General features: G+C 40.1%; 1 protein-coding gene across 2 annotated transcripts in view; it reads left to right on the top strand.

Moving 5' to 3' along the window:
- Window positions 1–16,975, top strand: part of RUNDC3B (RUN domain containing 3B) — a 2,404,839-nt gene that overhangs the window by 1,846,993 nt on the left and 540,871 nt on the right. For both annotated transcript variants that reach the window (XM_044067523.1, XM_044067522.1), the window contains exon 7: window positions 14,573–14,741. In XM_044067523.1, the coding sequence (XP_043923458.1) occupies window positions 14,573–14,741 (169 nt within the window). The remainder of the gene's footprint in view (window positions 1–14,572; window positions 14,742–16,975) is intronic.

Here is a 16,975-nt window from a genome sequence, read left to right on the forward strand (position 1 = left end):
AAGGGCAACTTATTAATTGGAATATAGTAGATAACAGAATGCACAGGAAACAGGCATACATATAGCAGGCAAGGCAACTGATAACAGATGTCAGGACTGCACTGAACACGAGTACAAGCAAGCAACAGGAACATATACTGAGCAGAGGAGTGTATGGGATAAAACAGAATAAGGCATGATAGGGGATTTCATGCTGTAGGGGGGCTCCCACATACAGGGAACAGAGAACGCAGTCAGGACAGGTTATTGTGTGTGTGCTGGGGGGAACAGACATGCTACAAGGGATATGAAGACTCCTGTACAAAGGACACAGCATGTGCTATCAGCACCTGCTGCCAGACAGCATGTAGTGATGACATTCCCACTGAAGCTGTCTCTGTAGCCCATGGGTAGCATGGTGACAGCATATTACAAGTCTGGTCTGAGGCTAACAAATGGGGGGGGCAGGCTGATAGACCAGAGGCATAGATAAATGGCAAAGATCTTGCATATACACATAGGCGGACCTACTTATGTAACTCACAGGTGTACACATTTTGTCACGGGACAGAGAGAATAGCAATGTCAGGAAAAGTTCACTGCACCAGCAACAGAGGTACTACTGTCTTTCTACACACATGGCATGCATGTCCTTGAGAAGTGTAAGGCAGACAAGGCTTTCCTGGACCAGATGCAGCAGAGAGTGGTGCAGGACATCAATTCTGTGGCCATATAGGGTACTAGCACAGATGCATTGTAGGGTGACTGATTATCACACTGCATGCCAAGATTAGGGCAGAGGATATTGTCAGGGACAGGTCTATAACAGGAAGTAGACAACCAACACAGAGGCCTCTCACAAAGGTGGTGGAGTTCTTGGTAACCCTGTCTATGGCAGGTCTGGGAACAGCTTGGATGTGTGAGCCAGGATAGTGACAACTGCCTATGTGTCTGTAGAAGGTGCACCAATTTAGAATTAGCATGTTCCAGTATAGTGTGAATGGGTTAGTCAGCAGAAAACACATGCATTTCTGTTCTTCAGGTAAATTGAGACTGGAACTGTGGAAACCTGCACTATAAAGTATGCATATAAATAAAAAATCTGCATGTAGCAATATGTGTGCCACATTTTGATGGGAGTGATTCATAATTTCCTACATTGCCACAAGTATATTATCTATATTCTTTCACATTTCCCATTGCCAGCGGTTCCAGTCAACATATGACTGACATCAGTGAGTCACCTGTGACTGATAACGTTGGAGGCATGCATGGGTCACAGTCTGACAACCCAGTAGCATAGTCATCAATGTTAATGTTGGAGGACATGCAGACGACTCTTACAGATGAGGTAATGATGGAGGGTCTGAAGGAACCTCCTAGATCCACTGTGTTTATCTCTGGATGTCTGGTCCATGTTATTCTTATCCAAGTCACACAAGAGTCACTAACATAGACAGCATCAGTGAGATGCATTGCCTCCGAGGTGTGTGTACCCACCATATAGAATGGAGGCATGTAGGTAGTTGTCATCACCATGACTGTAGGACATTCCCTGAACTGGCTGTCACCCTTGACATCAATCAGCAGATGTGCTTGTCAGTAATACAGGCAGAACAAAAGAGCTGCATAGAAACGTCCATACATGTCTGCTCTAAATATAATAGTAAATACATAAATAAAACTCTGTATTGGATCTCCCTTATTAATAAGCTGCATAAAAAATAAGGAAAATATTGAAAAGTTGTAAGAAATTCCAATCCCTTTATCTCAGGATCTCACTGAAACATGCCAGCAAGTAACTTAAGAGCACTATTAGAAAATGCATTGTATGAGCTTAATGTCACTACAGTGACCAAAAGAAACTAAAAAATCTTTCTTCAATTATGTCAAGAAATTAAGGAATATTATCCAGCAATGTACGTAGTTTACTCAAACTAATATCACACTCCACTCCAGAGGATATAACCATTACTTTAGCAGGCAAATCTAGTGCTAATTTTAATCAATCAACCCACATTGTTGCTCCCAGTATCCCTGAAAGTGTAGTCTCCCCTGAAATCACCATGGGACAAGTCTTATATTACCTGTGAATGGCTAAAAATAATGTTTTCATGGGACCAGACAACATACCAGGCTGTATACTCATCTGTGCCATCTATCTCTACTTAAACTCTTTAACTCAGCCTGCCCATAGGGTTTGTGCCCAATCCCCACAGAATAGCCACTGTGACTCCCCTATTCTACAGAACCAGCCCATAAGCCTCACTAGCCTTATATGCAAAGCCATGAAACTTACCACAGCAGAAATCTGCCAGTACAGGTAACTTAGCTGATTTAGACTCAGTCAGTTTAATTTTGTGAACAGTAGGTCATGCCCTTTGAACCTAGAAAACTTATTTGAAAAGGTTACAGGTGCTGTGGACAGTGATCACTCAGTGCACATTATGACAACCCTCCACTGGACCAGTAATCAAGGAGCCTCAGTCCTCACCACTGGCAACTGTGGGGGATGTTCACTGAGAGGATGACAAGTACACACACAGTATTTCCAGATACAACTCTTTGCATCAAGTGCAATTTCCCCTAAAGAGCACATAGAGACCACAGTCAGTCTGGGGCTGGATTCTCACTCTTTCTCCAGATCCCCAGTAAAACTCCCCACTGGCACAGCTATAGAGTTGAGATCTCTGCTGAATGACCAAGCCAAGACCTCCAGCACCCTCTCTGTCCAACCAGTGCTTCATGTCCCTGCCCAAGTAGCTGACACATGCACACTCTTTGAAGTTTGATTTACACACACACACACACACACACACACACACACACACACACACACACACACACACCTGGGAAAGGCTAGCACAAGTTTAATAGCTATGCCACCTTCTGCACTGCCACCAGTCACTCCTAAACAGCTACTTTAAGGCCCTTAACAAAGGGTGACCAATTTTACTGTGTAATATTAATATTAATACAAATGGTAATTTGACCCAGAGCAGGGCTATTAGGAGTTGCCCACACTGTGTCAGCAAATAAATATACAAGTACTCTCAGAAATTTAAATATCTACTTAAATATCTCTACACAGATCAGTTACAATGAAAGGTTTAAATATACTTAACAATAAATAATAAAAGAACAAAACAATACTAAATATATATTCACAGTGACATCAGAGTTCAAAACCACAGGAAATATTTAAAATATTGCAGTAGAGGCTCACACAAATAAAGAAAAACATCTAAACTAAATTTCATTATATTCCTGACTGTAACTAAGAGAATTATATGGTTGCTTAGAAACTTACTTCATTAGAGCAAGGCAGATGTGTAATAAATGGGTCTTCTTGTTGTCAGGTCCAAGACAGAATACAGAATGCTCTGTCTCACTAAGAGACTTCTCAAATAATATCTAAAATATTACTGCTGGGATAGATTGCAGAATGACATCATTTCTGGTCATCTGACTTCTAGTTCCCAGGCCAAAACCTCCATTGCTAGACGCTGGCAGCATTTAGCATCTACCTGTACAAATATACAGACAAGGGCTTTTCCTCAGATCTTTGGTAGATGCTGGAAGTCATAAAACAATTGCATTCCTTCATGCTTCAAAAGTAGCAATTAGTTCACTCCAAGAACAATACAGAAAGCTTCCTAGTGCAGATGTTATATCTCTAGCTGCACCGAAAACTTGAGAGATAGCCTCTTCTTTGCATAGCCTATAAAGTATTTAATTTCAGATAGTTTTCTAAAGTTTGCTGGACTGAGGTTAACTCTCCAAGCCATGTCACTGCATGCACACAAGGTACTGCATTATCAGAGTAATTCCCTATCAGTAAATCTGCAGGTATATCCTCAAACACACCTACTTGCTTGCTTCCTTTTCCACCCTCCAAGTCAAGGTGAACCCTAGCCAAAAGGTATTTGGAATGGGGTCCATCCTAAAGCTCTGACTGGAGTAGACTGCCCAAGCAAGTAGTGCTCCTCTTTAACCATTGCAGGCTTCACAATGGTTAGGTCAGAGGCTGTGTCTCTCTTAGCAGTGGCCTGTTCTCCATCTGCTAAGATAGGATATCAACTCTTGTGGTAATCTGGTACCCTTGTTGTCTCCAGAAAACTACTACTGGCATTCTGCCATTCCAACTTATTGGTTCCCCTTCCTTTTGTTCCCCACCTTGACTCCATGGACATCTATATGCTACATGGCTCCACTGGTTACATTTAAAATATTTAACCCTTCATCCTGACAGTGCACCTGAACTAGTGGTTTCCCCTGTTACTGGTGGACTCTGTTGGGGTGATTTAGTCTACCCACCATGGGTTCCCTTATAGCCATATGCAGCACTGGGTATCCATTTCCTGTGCAATGATTCCCTGCTTGTTAGATATAGGTCTCCTTTTCCCCAACTCATCTGTGGTGTTACATTCTCTATCTTCCAACCAGATTCCCATGTCCTATGGCAAAGTGCTAGGCCTTGTTCCCTCACCAAAAGGTCTGCCAGCCTTTCAAAAGGGGTGACCTGACATCCACTCACCCACCTATGAAAATAAGTGTTTAACATTCAACATAATCAGACACACTTTCATCTGCCTTGCATCTATGCTCATGAAACCTTTTTCTTTAAGCTTCAGGTGTTAACTTAAAACACTCTAATAAATAATTATTAACTGTATTATAATTTAAGCAATCAGTATCAGACACTTTAGAACCAAGGCTATTAGGAGTGGTCCACACAATATCACCAAATAAACATGCAAGTACTCTCAAAAACTTAAATATCTCTACACAGATCTGCCACAGTGAAAGGTTTAAATATATTTAATAATAAATAATAAAAGAACAAAACAATACTATATATACACAGTGACATCAGAGTTCAAAACCACAGGAAATATTTAAAATAACATTGCAGTACAGGCACACACAAATAAGGAAAAACATCTAAACTAAGTTTTACTATATTCCTGACTGAATCTAAAAGAATTATACTATTCAATAGTAACTATTAGAGCAAGGCAGATGATGTGGTGAATGGGTCTTGTTGTCATGTCTAACACAGAATGCAGAATGCTCTGTCTCACTAAGAGACTTCTCAAATTAATATCTAAAATATTGCTGTTGGGATAGCTTGCAGAATGACATCATTTCTTGTCATCTGACTTCTAGTTCTCATGCAAAACCTCCATTGCTGAAGCTGGCAGTATTTAGCATCTACCTATAAAATATACAAACAAGGACTTTTGCTCAGATCGTTGGCAAATGCTGGAAGTCATAAATCAATTGCATTCCTTCATGCTTCAAAAGTAGCAATTAGTTCACTCCAAGGACAATCAGAAATCTTCCTAGTACAGATTTTCTGTCTCTAGCTGCATTGAAAACTTGAGAGATAGCCTCTTTATTGAGTAGCCTATAAAGTCATTTAATTTCAGAACTTTTTCTAAAGTTCTGGACTAAGGTTAACCCTCCAGTTTCCTCTGTTAAGCATATACATTTAAACAGTTACAATAGTGCAGGTATATTTCTGTTCTCTTACAGTACAGCACACTGTGGTTACATTTCAAACAGCATTCTACAAATACCTTTTCAACATACATGTCTGTACAAGCAGTTTGATATACACATGACATACAGTTATAATACATTTGTAACACTTGTATAAATCATTTCGATATTCAACAACGACATATAATTATTTACAAAATTCCAGCTAGCTGTGCAGTATCTCCTTAGGCCACATGCAGTACTTAGCTTGACCTGGCAAAGACTTTTGTTATTATCCAGTTTGCTAGTATTATAGAAAAAAATTGGCAAACTCAGTGTAAACACCTGTGATCTACACAGGTTTACAGATTGGTTAGCCAAGAGAACCCAAGCTGTTAAAGTTCTAAATAGTGGGAGTACCACAAGGAACAGTGCTTGACCATGTTCTCTTTAGCATTTATTTTGCAGACATCTAATCCATTATTCCAGAAATGTGGTTGAAATAGTTTGCTGATTACTGTAAGCTGGGAAATGTTATCCATTCTTCCACAGGTACTAAGCATCTTTAGCAAGGTCAGGAATATGCACAAATCTGGTGTTTTAAAAATGTTCTCATGCTGAATGCAAGACAATGCAGCAAAGTACTGTTTGTCAGAAAAGCTGCTCCCACTTTATATGTAATAAATGATACTCCTTTTCAGAATGATTTGGTCAAAAGAGTCCTGGGTACTTATCTACTCTCTCACAAAATCATCATGTTTTGATCATAGTCAGGAAACCCTTCCATCTAGCCCAGTTAATTGCCATGGAAATATCTTCAGAATTCAAAAAAAGTCATCCTACCAGTGGGGTCTATATTACATCATTGCACACTTAAAAAAGTGAACAATGATTAATCGAATCCATGTAAATCAAAACTTACAACGTCGAAACTTCAGAACAGCGATTTTTTTTCCAAGAGAAACAAAAAAGCTGTTACAAAAAAATAAATAAATAAATAAAAACTTTAAAACATTACATAAAGTGGGGGGCAAAGCACCCCCCACCCCCCCTACTTAAATATACCAACTCCGAGATCGCACTACAGTGCCGAAAATGGCAAAATAACGGAAGCGATCAAGCAAATTCTTTCCCAGGGAAAGAATTCACTTAAAAGCCACTTCGCTATTTTCCCTTTTTGTTCTTTTAGGTTCGATCAAGACGCATTCGACAGAATGTGTTTGCAGTCACATAATAGGAACCCTACCAGTGAGCTCTTCCTTTATCAGACACATTATCAAATACTTTTGGTGTGTATAAATCTAAGCATATTGCTCAACAAGAAAGGCCTTAAAAACATATAACCAAGAAAATTAAAGGTCATAAATCCTTCTACTATGCCAGTAGAGTAGGATGACTCAGTTTATACTCAGCAGACTACAGGCATCTGTGAGATGATCTATCTAGAAAAGCTCACCCAGACTCTGCCACAACTTGCTGTGAGGGAAAGGTTAGGTTGTTTTTCCTGCTTTCCTGTATTTTGTGTTGCCTTCTTCTATTTTGTATATTGTGATCCATTTTCTTTACACTATGATTTACTTATATTCTGCTTTTAATTGCATATTTAAACCAGGAAAGAAACTACAGCATTGTCTCTTGTAAGTCACATAAACTCAACTGTCTTTCTAGTTACCTGCCCTTTATGTTAATTTGACCACATATCTCCTTCCTTCTCCTCTTTCATTGGCTATTTCCAAAATTATCAATTTGTGAAATCACTCCCCTTCAACTGTTTAAATTTATTGGCCATCTCATTGCATTCTATAGAATCAGAATGCAAAGTGCCAACCCCTTCCAATCTATCATGCTCTTTTAAAATGAATGGCTCTCCACTTAGATAGCTAAAGCTTAAGTTACCCCCTCTTTCTTATCTAACTACTTAGTGCACACTGCAGCTCTTAGGTATTGACCCATTTTCCATCTTACCTTTAAAATCTCCAAAACCACCAATTACTGGTGAGTCCACATTCTGCCTCTCAGTAGTCATCATGGGAGTAGTGCTTCTGTTTTGCTCATAGTGAGAGAAGGAGTATAGAAACGTTATTTCCAAGGGGCTAGTGTTCACAATAAAGGGGAGTGCTGTTCACAATAAAGCGTAATAACTGCTTCATAGGTGCCAATTTGGAATTGGTGCTTGTAGCTTGCTCCTGGTGAGAGAAGGAGCAGACTACATAGATTCCTGACTTTTTCTGGTTGGGAAGTGAGTGCCTGTGCTTAACCTTCTTGATTGGTCTGGTTGCTATTCAAGCCATCTACCAAGAAAAGGCTACAACAAGCCTACATACCCTTACATCACTGGGACAAGACTGTGGCCTGTTTCTCATCTTGAGATTGGTGCTACTGTTTTTTTTCTGGTCAGAGAAGAAGCAAAGGATCATTGCTTGTCTCACTTCTCAAGCCATGAAAGACCCAGTACTGTTTGACCTCATATTTCTACACAAATCTAGTGGCTCTGCAAACATTTGGATTACAAACCTAAGTCTACATAAAAAAATAAACAAATCTTACTGGGGACATAGTTTTCTAACTCAGTGTATTCCTAGCCTGTGGAATAAGTTGCCACTATGGGTCAAAGTGCTAATTTAACTACCTTTAAGGCTAGTCTTGATAAATGGCTGGGTAGTCACAAATTTGCACTCGGGTTAACACATACAGTCCTGCTTGATTTAGGAGGTGAGCATGATTTAGTGCTTGAAAAGGGAGGCATGCACTTTTAACTGTGTCTGTGTAAATGTGTATATGGCAGGGCATCTTAGGGTCCCTGTAATTGCTTGCCTAGTATTGTTCCTATGTTCCTATTGGCAAATTCCTGCCATGGCCATGTTAGCTAACAGCTAGGTGGTACACAGTCACAAGCCAAGTGTATGCAGATGACTCACAGTTAAAGGCATGGCAATACTGTCCTTCTTCTTCTGACTGATTGCCTCTGCCTTGGGGAGTAAACATTCCCATGGTCATGGCTGGCACCCTTCGAACTCCACCATAGGAACACCCCACAAGGCCTGATATATCAAGTCCCACAGTTCCAAATTAACTATTATACTCTCCTGTTGGTACTTTGTGTGCAATGGCTATCTGGGGCCATTTGCATTGTTTTGATACATGCTCCCAAACTACCATACAATCATTTGTACAGCCTTCACATCATGGAAACTCTGTTCTGACACTGGAGAATGTGATCTCTGACTCTCTCTAACTTGCTATTTCTGTACATAGCTACAACATCTACCATTTATAACCCTTCCTCCTTTAATAGCATTGCAGTCCTGTGTCACTGTGCCCAATCACACCTATGGAAAAAATGATGCCTGTGTCCTGCCTACACTTATAATACTACAATATTGAACATCATCAAACATGTATTCAGATTTATGAAGGCTCACTTTTGCTGCTTGACTACATCTAGTTGTGTAGTGCACTAAGCACTGGGTTCTATAGAAGCATGTTTTGTGTATGTGCCTTGATACACAATATAGTGCTATAAACAAGCACATTCTGTGGGCATCATTCATCTTCACCACACTGTGCACATCATCACACTAAACTATCCCATTCTGAGGCACTAAGAAAATCCTTGCCTAAACTGCAACAGAGGGCCTGCATGGATATGCTAATGTCTGATGCACATCATGGCCAGTCAATGCACTGTAAATATGCTGATGTCTGATGCACAGCATGGCCAGTCAATGCACTGTAAATATGCTGATGTCTGATGCACAGCATGGCCAATCAATGCACTGTAATGCATAGGTGAAGTGTGTTAATGCATGCATTAGTTTTATTCTGTGTTGTCCATTCCATGACCCATAGTTGTTGACCAGATGCTGCTTCTTTGCTGAAGGCACTATGTATTGCACCCACCTCTGCCTTGCATAGGGTACTGCTGCAACAGGTTCTTTCAGTGACTCCTCACATGACACCTCCTCCACTGCTACAAGTGCTCTGTCTAATGGAAGTGCAATGCCCACCATTGTAGCAGCCTTCATAGTAGTATATTGTGTATCAGGCACATACAACAAATGTCTTTCTACAGATGCTCAGTGTATACTGCACTACACCACCAGATGTAGTCAGGCAGCAAGCGTGAGCTTTCATAAGTCTGAACACATGTTTTATGATATTCCATATCTGTGATACTGTAGCTATAAGCCATCTCACCATGATCTGGAGGCTACTAATGACAGTCATTAGTATTACCTGCAACATGCAACTGTGGACACTAACCAATATGAGTGGTCTGCTGCCTACATTCGTTAGAAGAGGGTGTTGAGGATTCTGTGGCTGGCAGTGTGTGCATCTATCAGTTAGATGACCCTGTGGAAAGTCAGCCTTTATGAACACTAGCACATGTCACCTATGGGGGCAGATGTGGACATTATAGGAACTGTCTGGATAGTGCACAAACATATTGTATATAATATTCTGTGCACAACATACCACCTGTGAGTTAATGAAGTGTAAGCCCTTCCAATCAATGTACTGCAGACCATGTAGAGCAGATGGGGCCAAAGCGGCAATATCAATTCCCCCTGAACCTCAGGAAATGGACTAGGTTGCAGAATGCCCACGTAGTGGTAGTTCTCTCCTCTTTGGAGTGGATATGCTTCTCCTCATGCTGCAACATCACATCAAGGAAATGACATAAAATTCACAAGACTGAAACCCATGACATTCCTAATGTATTGCTGTCTTCAGATGCAGGAAAGTCCTCTTCGGAAAAATAGGTAATGCTACACAAACCTTTATGTCCACTGGGATAGGCAGTCCCTGCATCTCCATTGATTCTTTTTGAAGCTGGCACATGTCTAATAACTCCTGTGTGGTGTTTCTGTCTACATCTGCAGTCTCAAATCAAATGACCATGACAGCTGTAATAGGACCAGTGTGCTCAACTCTGGGTCACAGTCTGCAAAACAAAAAGGTAGGTAATCGATACAGCTAGGAATATAGTGAAGTAGCTTTCCTCACTTAGAATTATGCTTGTATGAGGGTTACTTGAGGTCCAAGGGCCTCTGAGGTGTTTGAGGTGTCTATTTTACACAGTAGTGGTTGACAATGTCCAGGTCATGAAAATGATGGAATGCCAGCCTCTGACAGAACAATCTGCAGCATGGAGGTTGACAACATGCAATTCAGTATTTATGAAGGAAACTATTAACACATGCTGATGTGCTAATGTTGAAGGTACTCCTAGCATTATAGTGCAAGTGAAATTCCGGCAATCTAGAAACTCCTGGCATTCAGATGTTTTATGTTTTTGAATCACTTTGCTATGTTTGATTTTGTCACTGGCATATACAATGGCTTTCTTTAGCACATTGACACATATCTGCATGCGATTAAGGAATCAGTTGTAATACAGTGAATACTACACAATATTCTCAGTATTTGTGTCTCTGAATCATTCCCTCAGTGCCCATCATGCTGTTTCACGTAAAAGTGTGCACTATTTGTTTCTGACTACCCCCCAAGGTTTGAATATGTCCTTATATGCATCTAGCTGTTTAGAAATGCAGGAGTTTTTCACCTTCAGCTTGCAAACTCAGCTTGAAAGCTTTCAATCTATTACCCCATTCCCCAGAGAACTCTGAGTTTGTCTTTGCTTAACTCTTGATAAGATCCTTTGCAAATTTCATATAATAATCGATGTAAACATATTTTGCCCACATCCTGTAATTAATTTAGGTTAAGAAAACAGAATAAAATGTACACTACATATCTAAAGTCAAATGCCAAGTATGTCATCTGATAAGGTTTTATTGATTTTTGCAAGTCTTAAGAGAAATAACTGTGTCCCTAAAATGAGTATCAGTTTTTCCTTTGACATTTATCAATTTTTCAGCTGATAAATTTTGAAATAGGCTAATTGCCAAAGGCTGAAGGATTTCATCTTTACTAGTCATGTGTAATAGCACCAATTCCATATATTCTTTCACTGAAGCATGCAGTGTAATACCTGCTGCAAAGGTTTTAATAAGGGGTATAAGCCCACCTCAGCCTCATACATCAGAAGGCTGTATCCCCACTACCTGCTTAGTTATCTATTGTTCTCACTCTGAGGATATACAGACTCAGAAAAAGGAAAACATTTTTCATGGATTTTCTTTTAGTCAGGAATTCTTTCTTTCACTTTGGTGAGATCAGAGGTCAGATAGCCACCTTTATGTACTGTGTGGAAGATAAGATAATTCCATACATTTATCAACATGGTATGCTTGCTTAAAAGCAGGTAGTAAGATATTCAGGTGTACCATTTTTTTTATATAAATATTCAATATATAATGCATTTATTTACTTATTTCATATGGATTTTATTTAGATATGGAGAGAAATATTTTATTTGTTGATTTATTTATTTATTTACTCATTCAGTAATTGATTGGAAAACGGATGTATGGTTGACTGACAGACCTTTGTCAGCCATAGCCTATGCCAAAATAAAACAAAACAAAAAAAAAAAAGAAATAAACATTTTTTTTCTTACACTAACATAGTATACTACAGACATATCTGTCAGCTATACAGATTTTCACAGACTGTCCAGATTTTTGCCTGATAGTTTTGGTCCATTTTACTTACAATTGTGTTTTTTGAGTAAATCATTAGCAAATCATTGAAATTTAAGTCAGAAAATGACAGATGTTTGAGTTTCAGACTTCATAGCCTTCAGAAAATTCATGCTGATGCAAAACCTGCTATTCTATCTACTTATTGTGTTTGTAAGAGCAATATTTAAAAATTGTCCATATTTTTGGGGTCTTTGTTCCCGTATTATTTATGGCTTTGTCCAGATTACTTCTTCTAAGTGGTTGAGAGGTATGATTGCAGAATCAATCAAATATACACTTAGAAAATATCAACAGAATAAAGATGATGTAGGAAGAATGGCTGGGATTGAGGAAAGGGCTACTACCAGCGGTAAGCCCTAAAATGAGTGGAAAAACACTGGCAGAGGCCCTTTTCAGTTCATAGACAAGCTGCTGGAGTGATTCTACATGGTCTGTAGCATCACTGAGGTGAGCTGTTTCCACAGCCATGCTAAATGATAATGACGCAGTCCATGGAAGGAGCCTCTGCTAATTACCCATGTGCCCTACTCCAGAAATGCCTGTGGTAAGAGATTTATACACCAGAGCTATTCAGACAGTAGCTTGGCTGCATAAATTAGCATGGCCAGCCATATTAATTAACACTGACAAAATGCAGTATACTCCTTTACTTCCAGTGAGAGAGACTGCATTACAAGTACGTATCGGGGTTTCAGCAGAGAAGTAGTGGTTGGGTCTGTGCGAGTGTGTGTGTATATGGCAGCATGTGTGTGAGTCTGCAGAGCTATAAGTGTCTTGGGTGTGTGTGTGTGTGTGTGTGTGTGTGTGTGTGTGTGTGTGTGTGTGTGTGTGTGTGCGCCCATGTGTGTGTGAAGATGTGCATGTGTGTGTCTGTCTGTCTGTCTGTGTGGTTGCAGTAGGGAGGTCACTTAGGGGACTGGCAGAGTAGGTGTGCTTATGTGTGTGTGTGTGTGTGTGTGTGTTTGTTTATGGGTGAATGGTGAGTGTGTCATGAGTGGGGAAGGTAATGTTGAGTGTGTGTGTGTGTGTGTGTGTGTGTGTGTGTGTGTGTGTGTGTGTGTGTGTGTGTGTGTGTGTGTGTGCGTGTGTGCGTGTGTGTGTGTGTGTGTGTGTGTGTGTGTGTGTGTGTGTGTGTGTGTGTGTGTGTGTAGAGGGGGGGGGCAGGATGGCTGCCATACCTCTCAACTCCCTTAATAAAAGCCTGCTATACAAAGCCTGTAAGACTAAGAGAAGTAGTAGCCAGAACCAGGGACACTCTTTCAATATTACTCTAAGTCACTTAAAAAGTTAATCAACCAACAGGTTTTGCATCATGATGCATTATTCTGAATATTAAGAAATATAGGATTCTAATAGTGAGCATTATTGCCCAGTTGTAATCATCAGTTATTAAGACATATGTGTGTGTGTGTGTGTGTGTGTGTGTGTGTGTGTGTGTGTGTGTGTGTGTGTGTGTGTGTGTGTGTACATGTGTAAATGGGTGAGTGTGAACATGAGTGTGATCAAGTGCATAGTGTCATACCAAATGATTATCTGTGTGCCTGCAGGGATGCTTTTGAGAGAGGGCGTGTGTGTGTGTGTGTGTGTGTGTGTGTGTGTGTGTGTGTGTGTGTGTGTGTGTGTGTGTGTGTGTGCGTGTGTGCACATGTGCGTGTGTGCGTGTGTGTGTGTGTGTGTGTGTGTGTGTGTGAGAGCGTGTGAATATCTGCAAATGTGTGGAAGAGTGAATGAGGGGGGCATTTGTACCAGTGCAATGCATGGGGTGCCAGTTGCAATTACTGCTGAAACGTGCTGTTTACATCAGTGGCAATTACCCATGATTCAGAGGCATACATATTAGCTGATAATGAGGTCTTCCTCGTGGTAGCAAAACATGTATCTGAATCTCATTCCCCAGATCCATGTAAACTGCCCCTTTAAGCCACAGCAGTTTACTTGAGTGCAGGGAAAGTTTCTGAATCCTAGATTATGCCTTTTCCACATGTAGTGCTATATATCCTCTTGTCATATTTAAAGAGCTTCTATAAACCAGAAATGTATCTGAGCAGATATGCTCAAAGAATAGTTTTATTCCTCCTTTTATACATATACGTCATGTCAAAACAAACTAGTCCACGTCCTACTTTATAAATGGGAACATATTCTAAAGAGAAATGCAAAGTGTGCCATGTGTGTGCGTGTGTGTGCGTGTGTGTGTGTGTGTGTGTGTGTGTGTGTGTGTGTGTGTGTGTGTGCGTGTGTGTGTGTGCAGTCTCGTGCATGTGTGTGTGCATGTGTGCACTCTCATGTGCATGAGTGTGTGTGTGTGTGTGTGTGTGTGCACGTGTGCGCGCATTTATTCATGTGTAACAGTAGTTTCACATAATAATAATAGTTTAAGATAGAATGATGCCTTGTCAGCATTTTAACTAGACCTTTATTGACATAAATTTCATGTAAGCTTAACATCTAATTGTAAATCAGTGTATCAGCAGTCATTTCTATAATTCTATCTTGCACAGTTCGGACAGCATCAGCAGTGATGAAGAGGAGCTGCGAACACTAGGCAGTAGTGGCAGCGAAAGCAGCACGCCAGAAAATATTGGTCCACCTTTCATCATGGATGAAAATAGCTGGTACAACAAATGCAAAAGAGTTGAACAGAAGTACAAACTGGCCCTGGAACAAAAGGTATGTTTTCTAAAGCCTGAAAAGATGCCATATTTACAGTATATAATCACAGAGTTTTATAGGATAAGCAACTTGAGATTATTGTTATGTTTCTTTGGGTGTGTGAGGGAGTGGGCATGCATGTCTGTGTGTGTGTGTGTTTGTGTGTGTGTGTGTGTGTGTGTGTGTGTGTGTGTGTGTGTGTGTGTGTGTGTGTGTGTGTGTGTGTGTGTGTGTGTGTGTGTGTGTGTCTGTGCATCTGCATACACAATGGTGTTTGTCTGCATGCATTTGTTGTTTTATTTTTTTAAGACATGCAAACGTTACCGGTTCCATCACACAATGGAGAAGATCCCTGACTATGAGCCACTGCCTGGGACTTGGGATCATCAGACATCTCAGACATTGCATCAATGATCCCAAGAGCAGGGAAATAAGTGCCTGACATCACCCTGAGAGAATACACCAGAAGTACTTGGTTAGCTACATTCAAGAGTTGCCATTTATTTATTTTATTTTACATTTCTTAACTGGGAAAGTCCGACTGGACACATATCCATTTTCAACGGAGGCCCGGGGAGAAAATCTCCAATAGCATATCATAAAGAAAAATACATAAGAATATCATACAGAGATATAGGTTCCCTAGAAACATAAGTTATATATAGATTAACAATTCCTTTAGTAAAGTCAGCATACAGCATTCTAGTAGTAGGGTTTATATAGAATATAAAATATAAACACAAGAAAAAAATTTTTTTTCTTTCTAAATTATGAGTACTCTCAATATTTTGTTACAGAAATAACCAGTGATTATTAAGCTTTACAGTAAAAGGAATTAGGGGACCTTTAGTAGAATCCTTGAACATGGTATTGGTGCAAATTAACCTGGGGAGTAGCATTAACAAAGCCAATTGCTTGAGAAGTGAGTTTCTTAAATTGAATAGTGGAGGTAGTAGAGGTTATTTGGCTAGGTAGTGAGTTCCAGATTTTGGCAATAGTGCAGGCAAAGAGAGATTTGCCAGCATCATTTTTGTGTCTGATAATGCTTATTAGGTTCTAAGAACTAAATCGTAAGGCTCTGGTAGGGATGTGGGGCTTAATTATATTTTGAAGTGCAGGGGGGGTTTCTGGAAGGTAGAAGAGATTATGCGCTATTGTGAGTTCATTAAACAGAAGTAGATGAGGTAGCTTGAGCCAATTGAGTTGGTTAGGGGTGAGACAGTGGTGGGATTTGTATGAGGTTCAGTAGTGAACTTGGCTATTTTATTATAACAAGATTCCATTTTGTTCAGATCACTCTGGCGGATATTAGTAAGGATGGGAGAGGCATAGAGAAGGATGGATAAGAGATGAGTTCTTGCAATAGTAGCTTTGGTTTGTTTAGTTATAAAGTGTTTGTTCCCATAGAGAAGTCCTAGTTTTTTATTAACTTTCTTAATGGTTTGTGCTATATGGATGTCAAATTTGAGGTTATTGTCTATTTCTACACCTAACAGTTTAGTATGTGCAGTTGGAGTGATTTGAATGTTATCTTTGGAGTGAATGGTGAAAGTGTTGTTGGGGGTGGGGAGCATGACATGAGCCGAAAATAATTAATTTACCTTTTTGGGGGTTAAGAATACGTTTGTGAACCATGTTTCGGCTAGAGTAAAAGTGTTTTGGGTGAGGATTTGCATTTCTTTTAATGTAGGGGCGGCACTTATTAGGGTGGTGTCATCTGCGTATTGTACTACTGATGCTGTGAGTGAGGAGGAATTGATTTGGTTGGTGAATAGTGAGAACAACAGTGGGCCAAGGATGGATCCTTGAGGGACACCTATGGATACTGGTAGCAGGGGGGACAGCTGGTCATGCCATAGGACTGCCTGCTGTCGACCAGATAAGTAGCTAGTAAACCATGATATAGTGGAGGGGCTGAGGCTTAGGGTAGATAAAGTTTGGAGAAGAATGTTATGGTCTACCATGTCAAAGGCTTTAGATAAGTCTAAGAAAATGGAAGATACAAATAGTCCCTTGTTTCTATTGTGGTTAACTATATCTGTAAATGATAGTAATGCTGTGGTGGTGCTGTGGGATGGTCTAAAGCCATGCTGAGTTTTGGAGATTAAGTTGTTTTGTAAGAGATATCGAAGTAGTTGGGAATGTACAACTCTCTCTAATATCTTGGATAGAGGTGAGAGTATTGTGATTGGGCGGTAGTTGATGAGTTCTAAGGAGTTGCCCCCTTTGTGCAGTGGAATAATGTGTGATGT

Source organism: Protopterus annectens, chromosome 3.part1, assembly GCF_019279795.1.
Source record: "Protopterus annectens isolate FY-2018-M chromosome 3.part1, PAN1.0, whole genome shotgun sequence".
NCBI classification, from domain to species: domain Eukaryota; kingdom Metazoa; phylum Chordata; order Ceratodontiformes; family Protopteridae; genus Protopterus; species Protopterus annectens.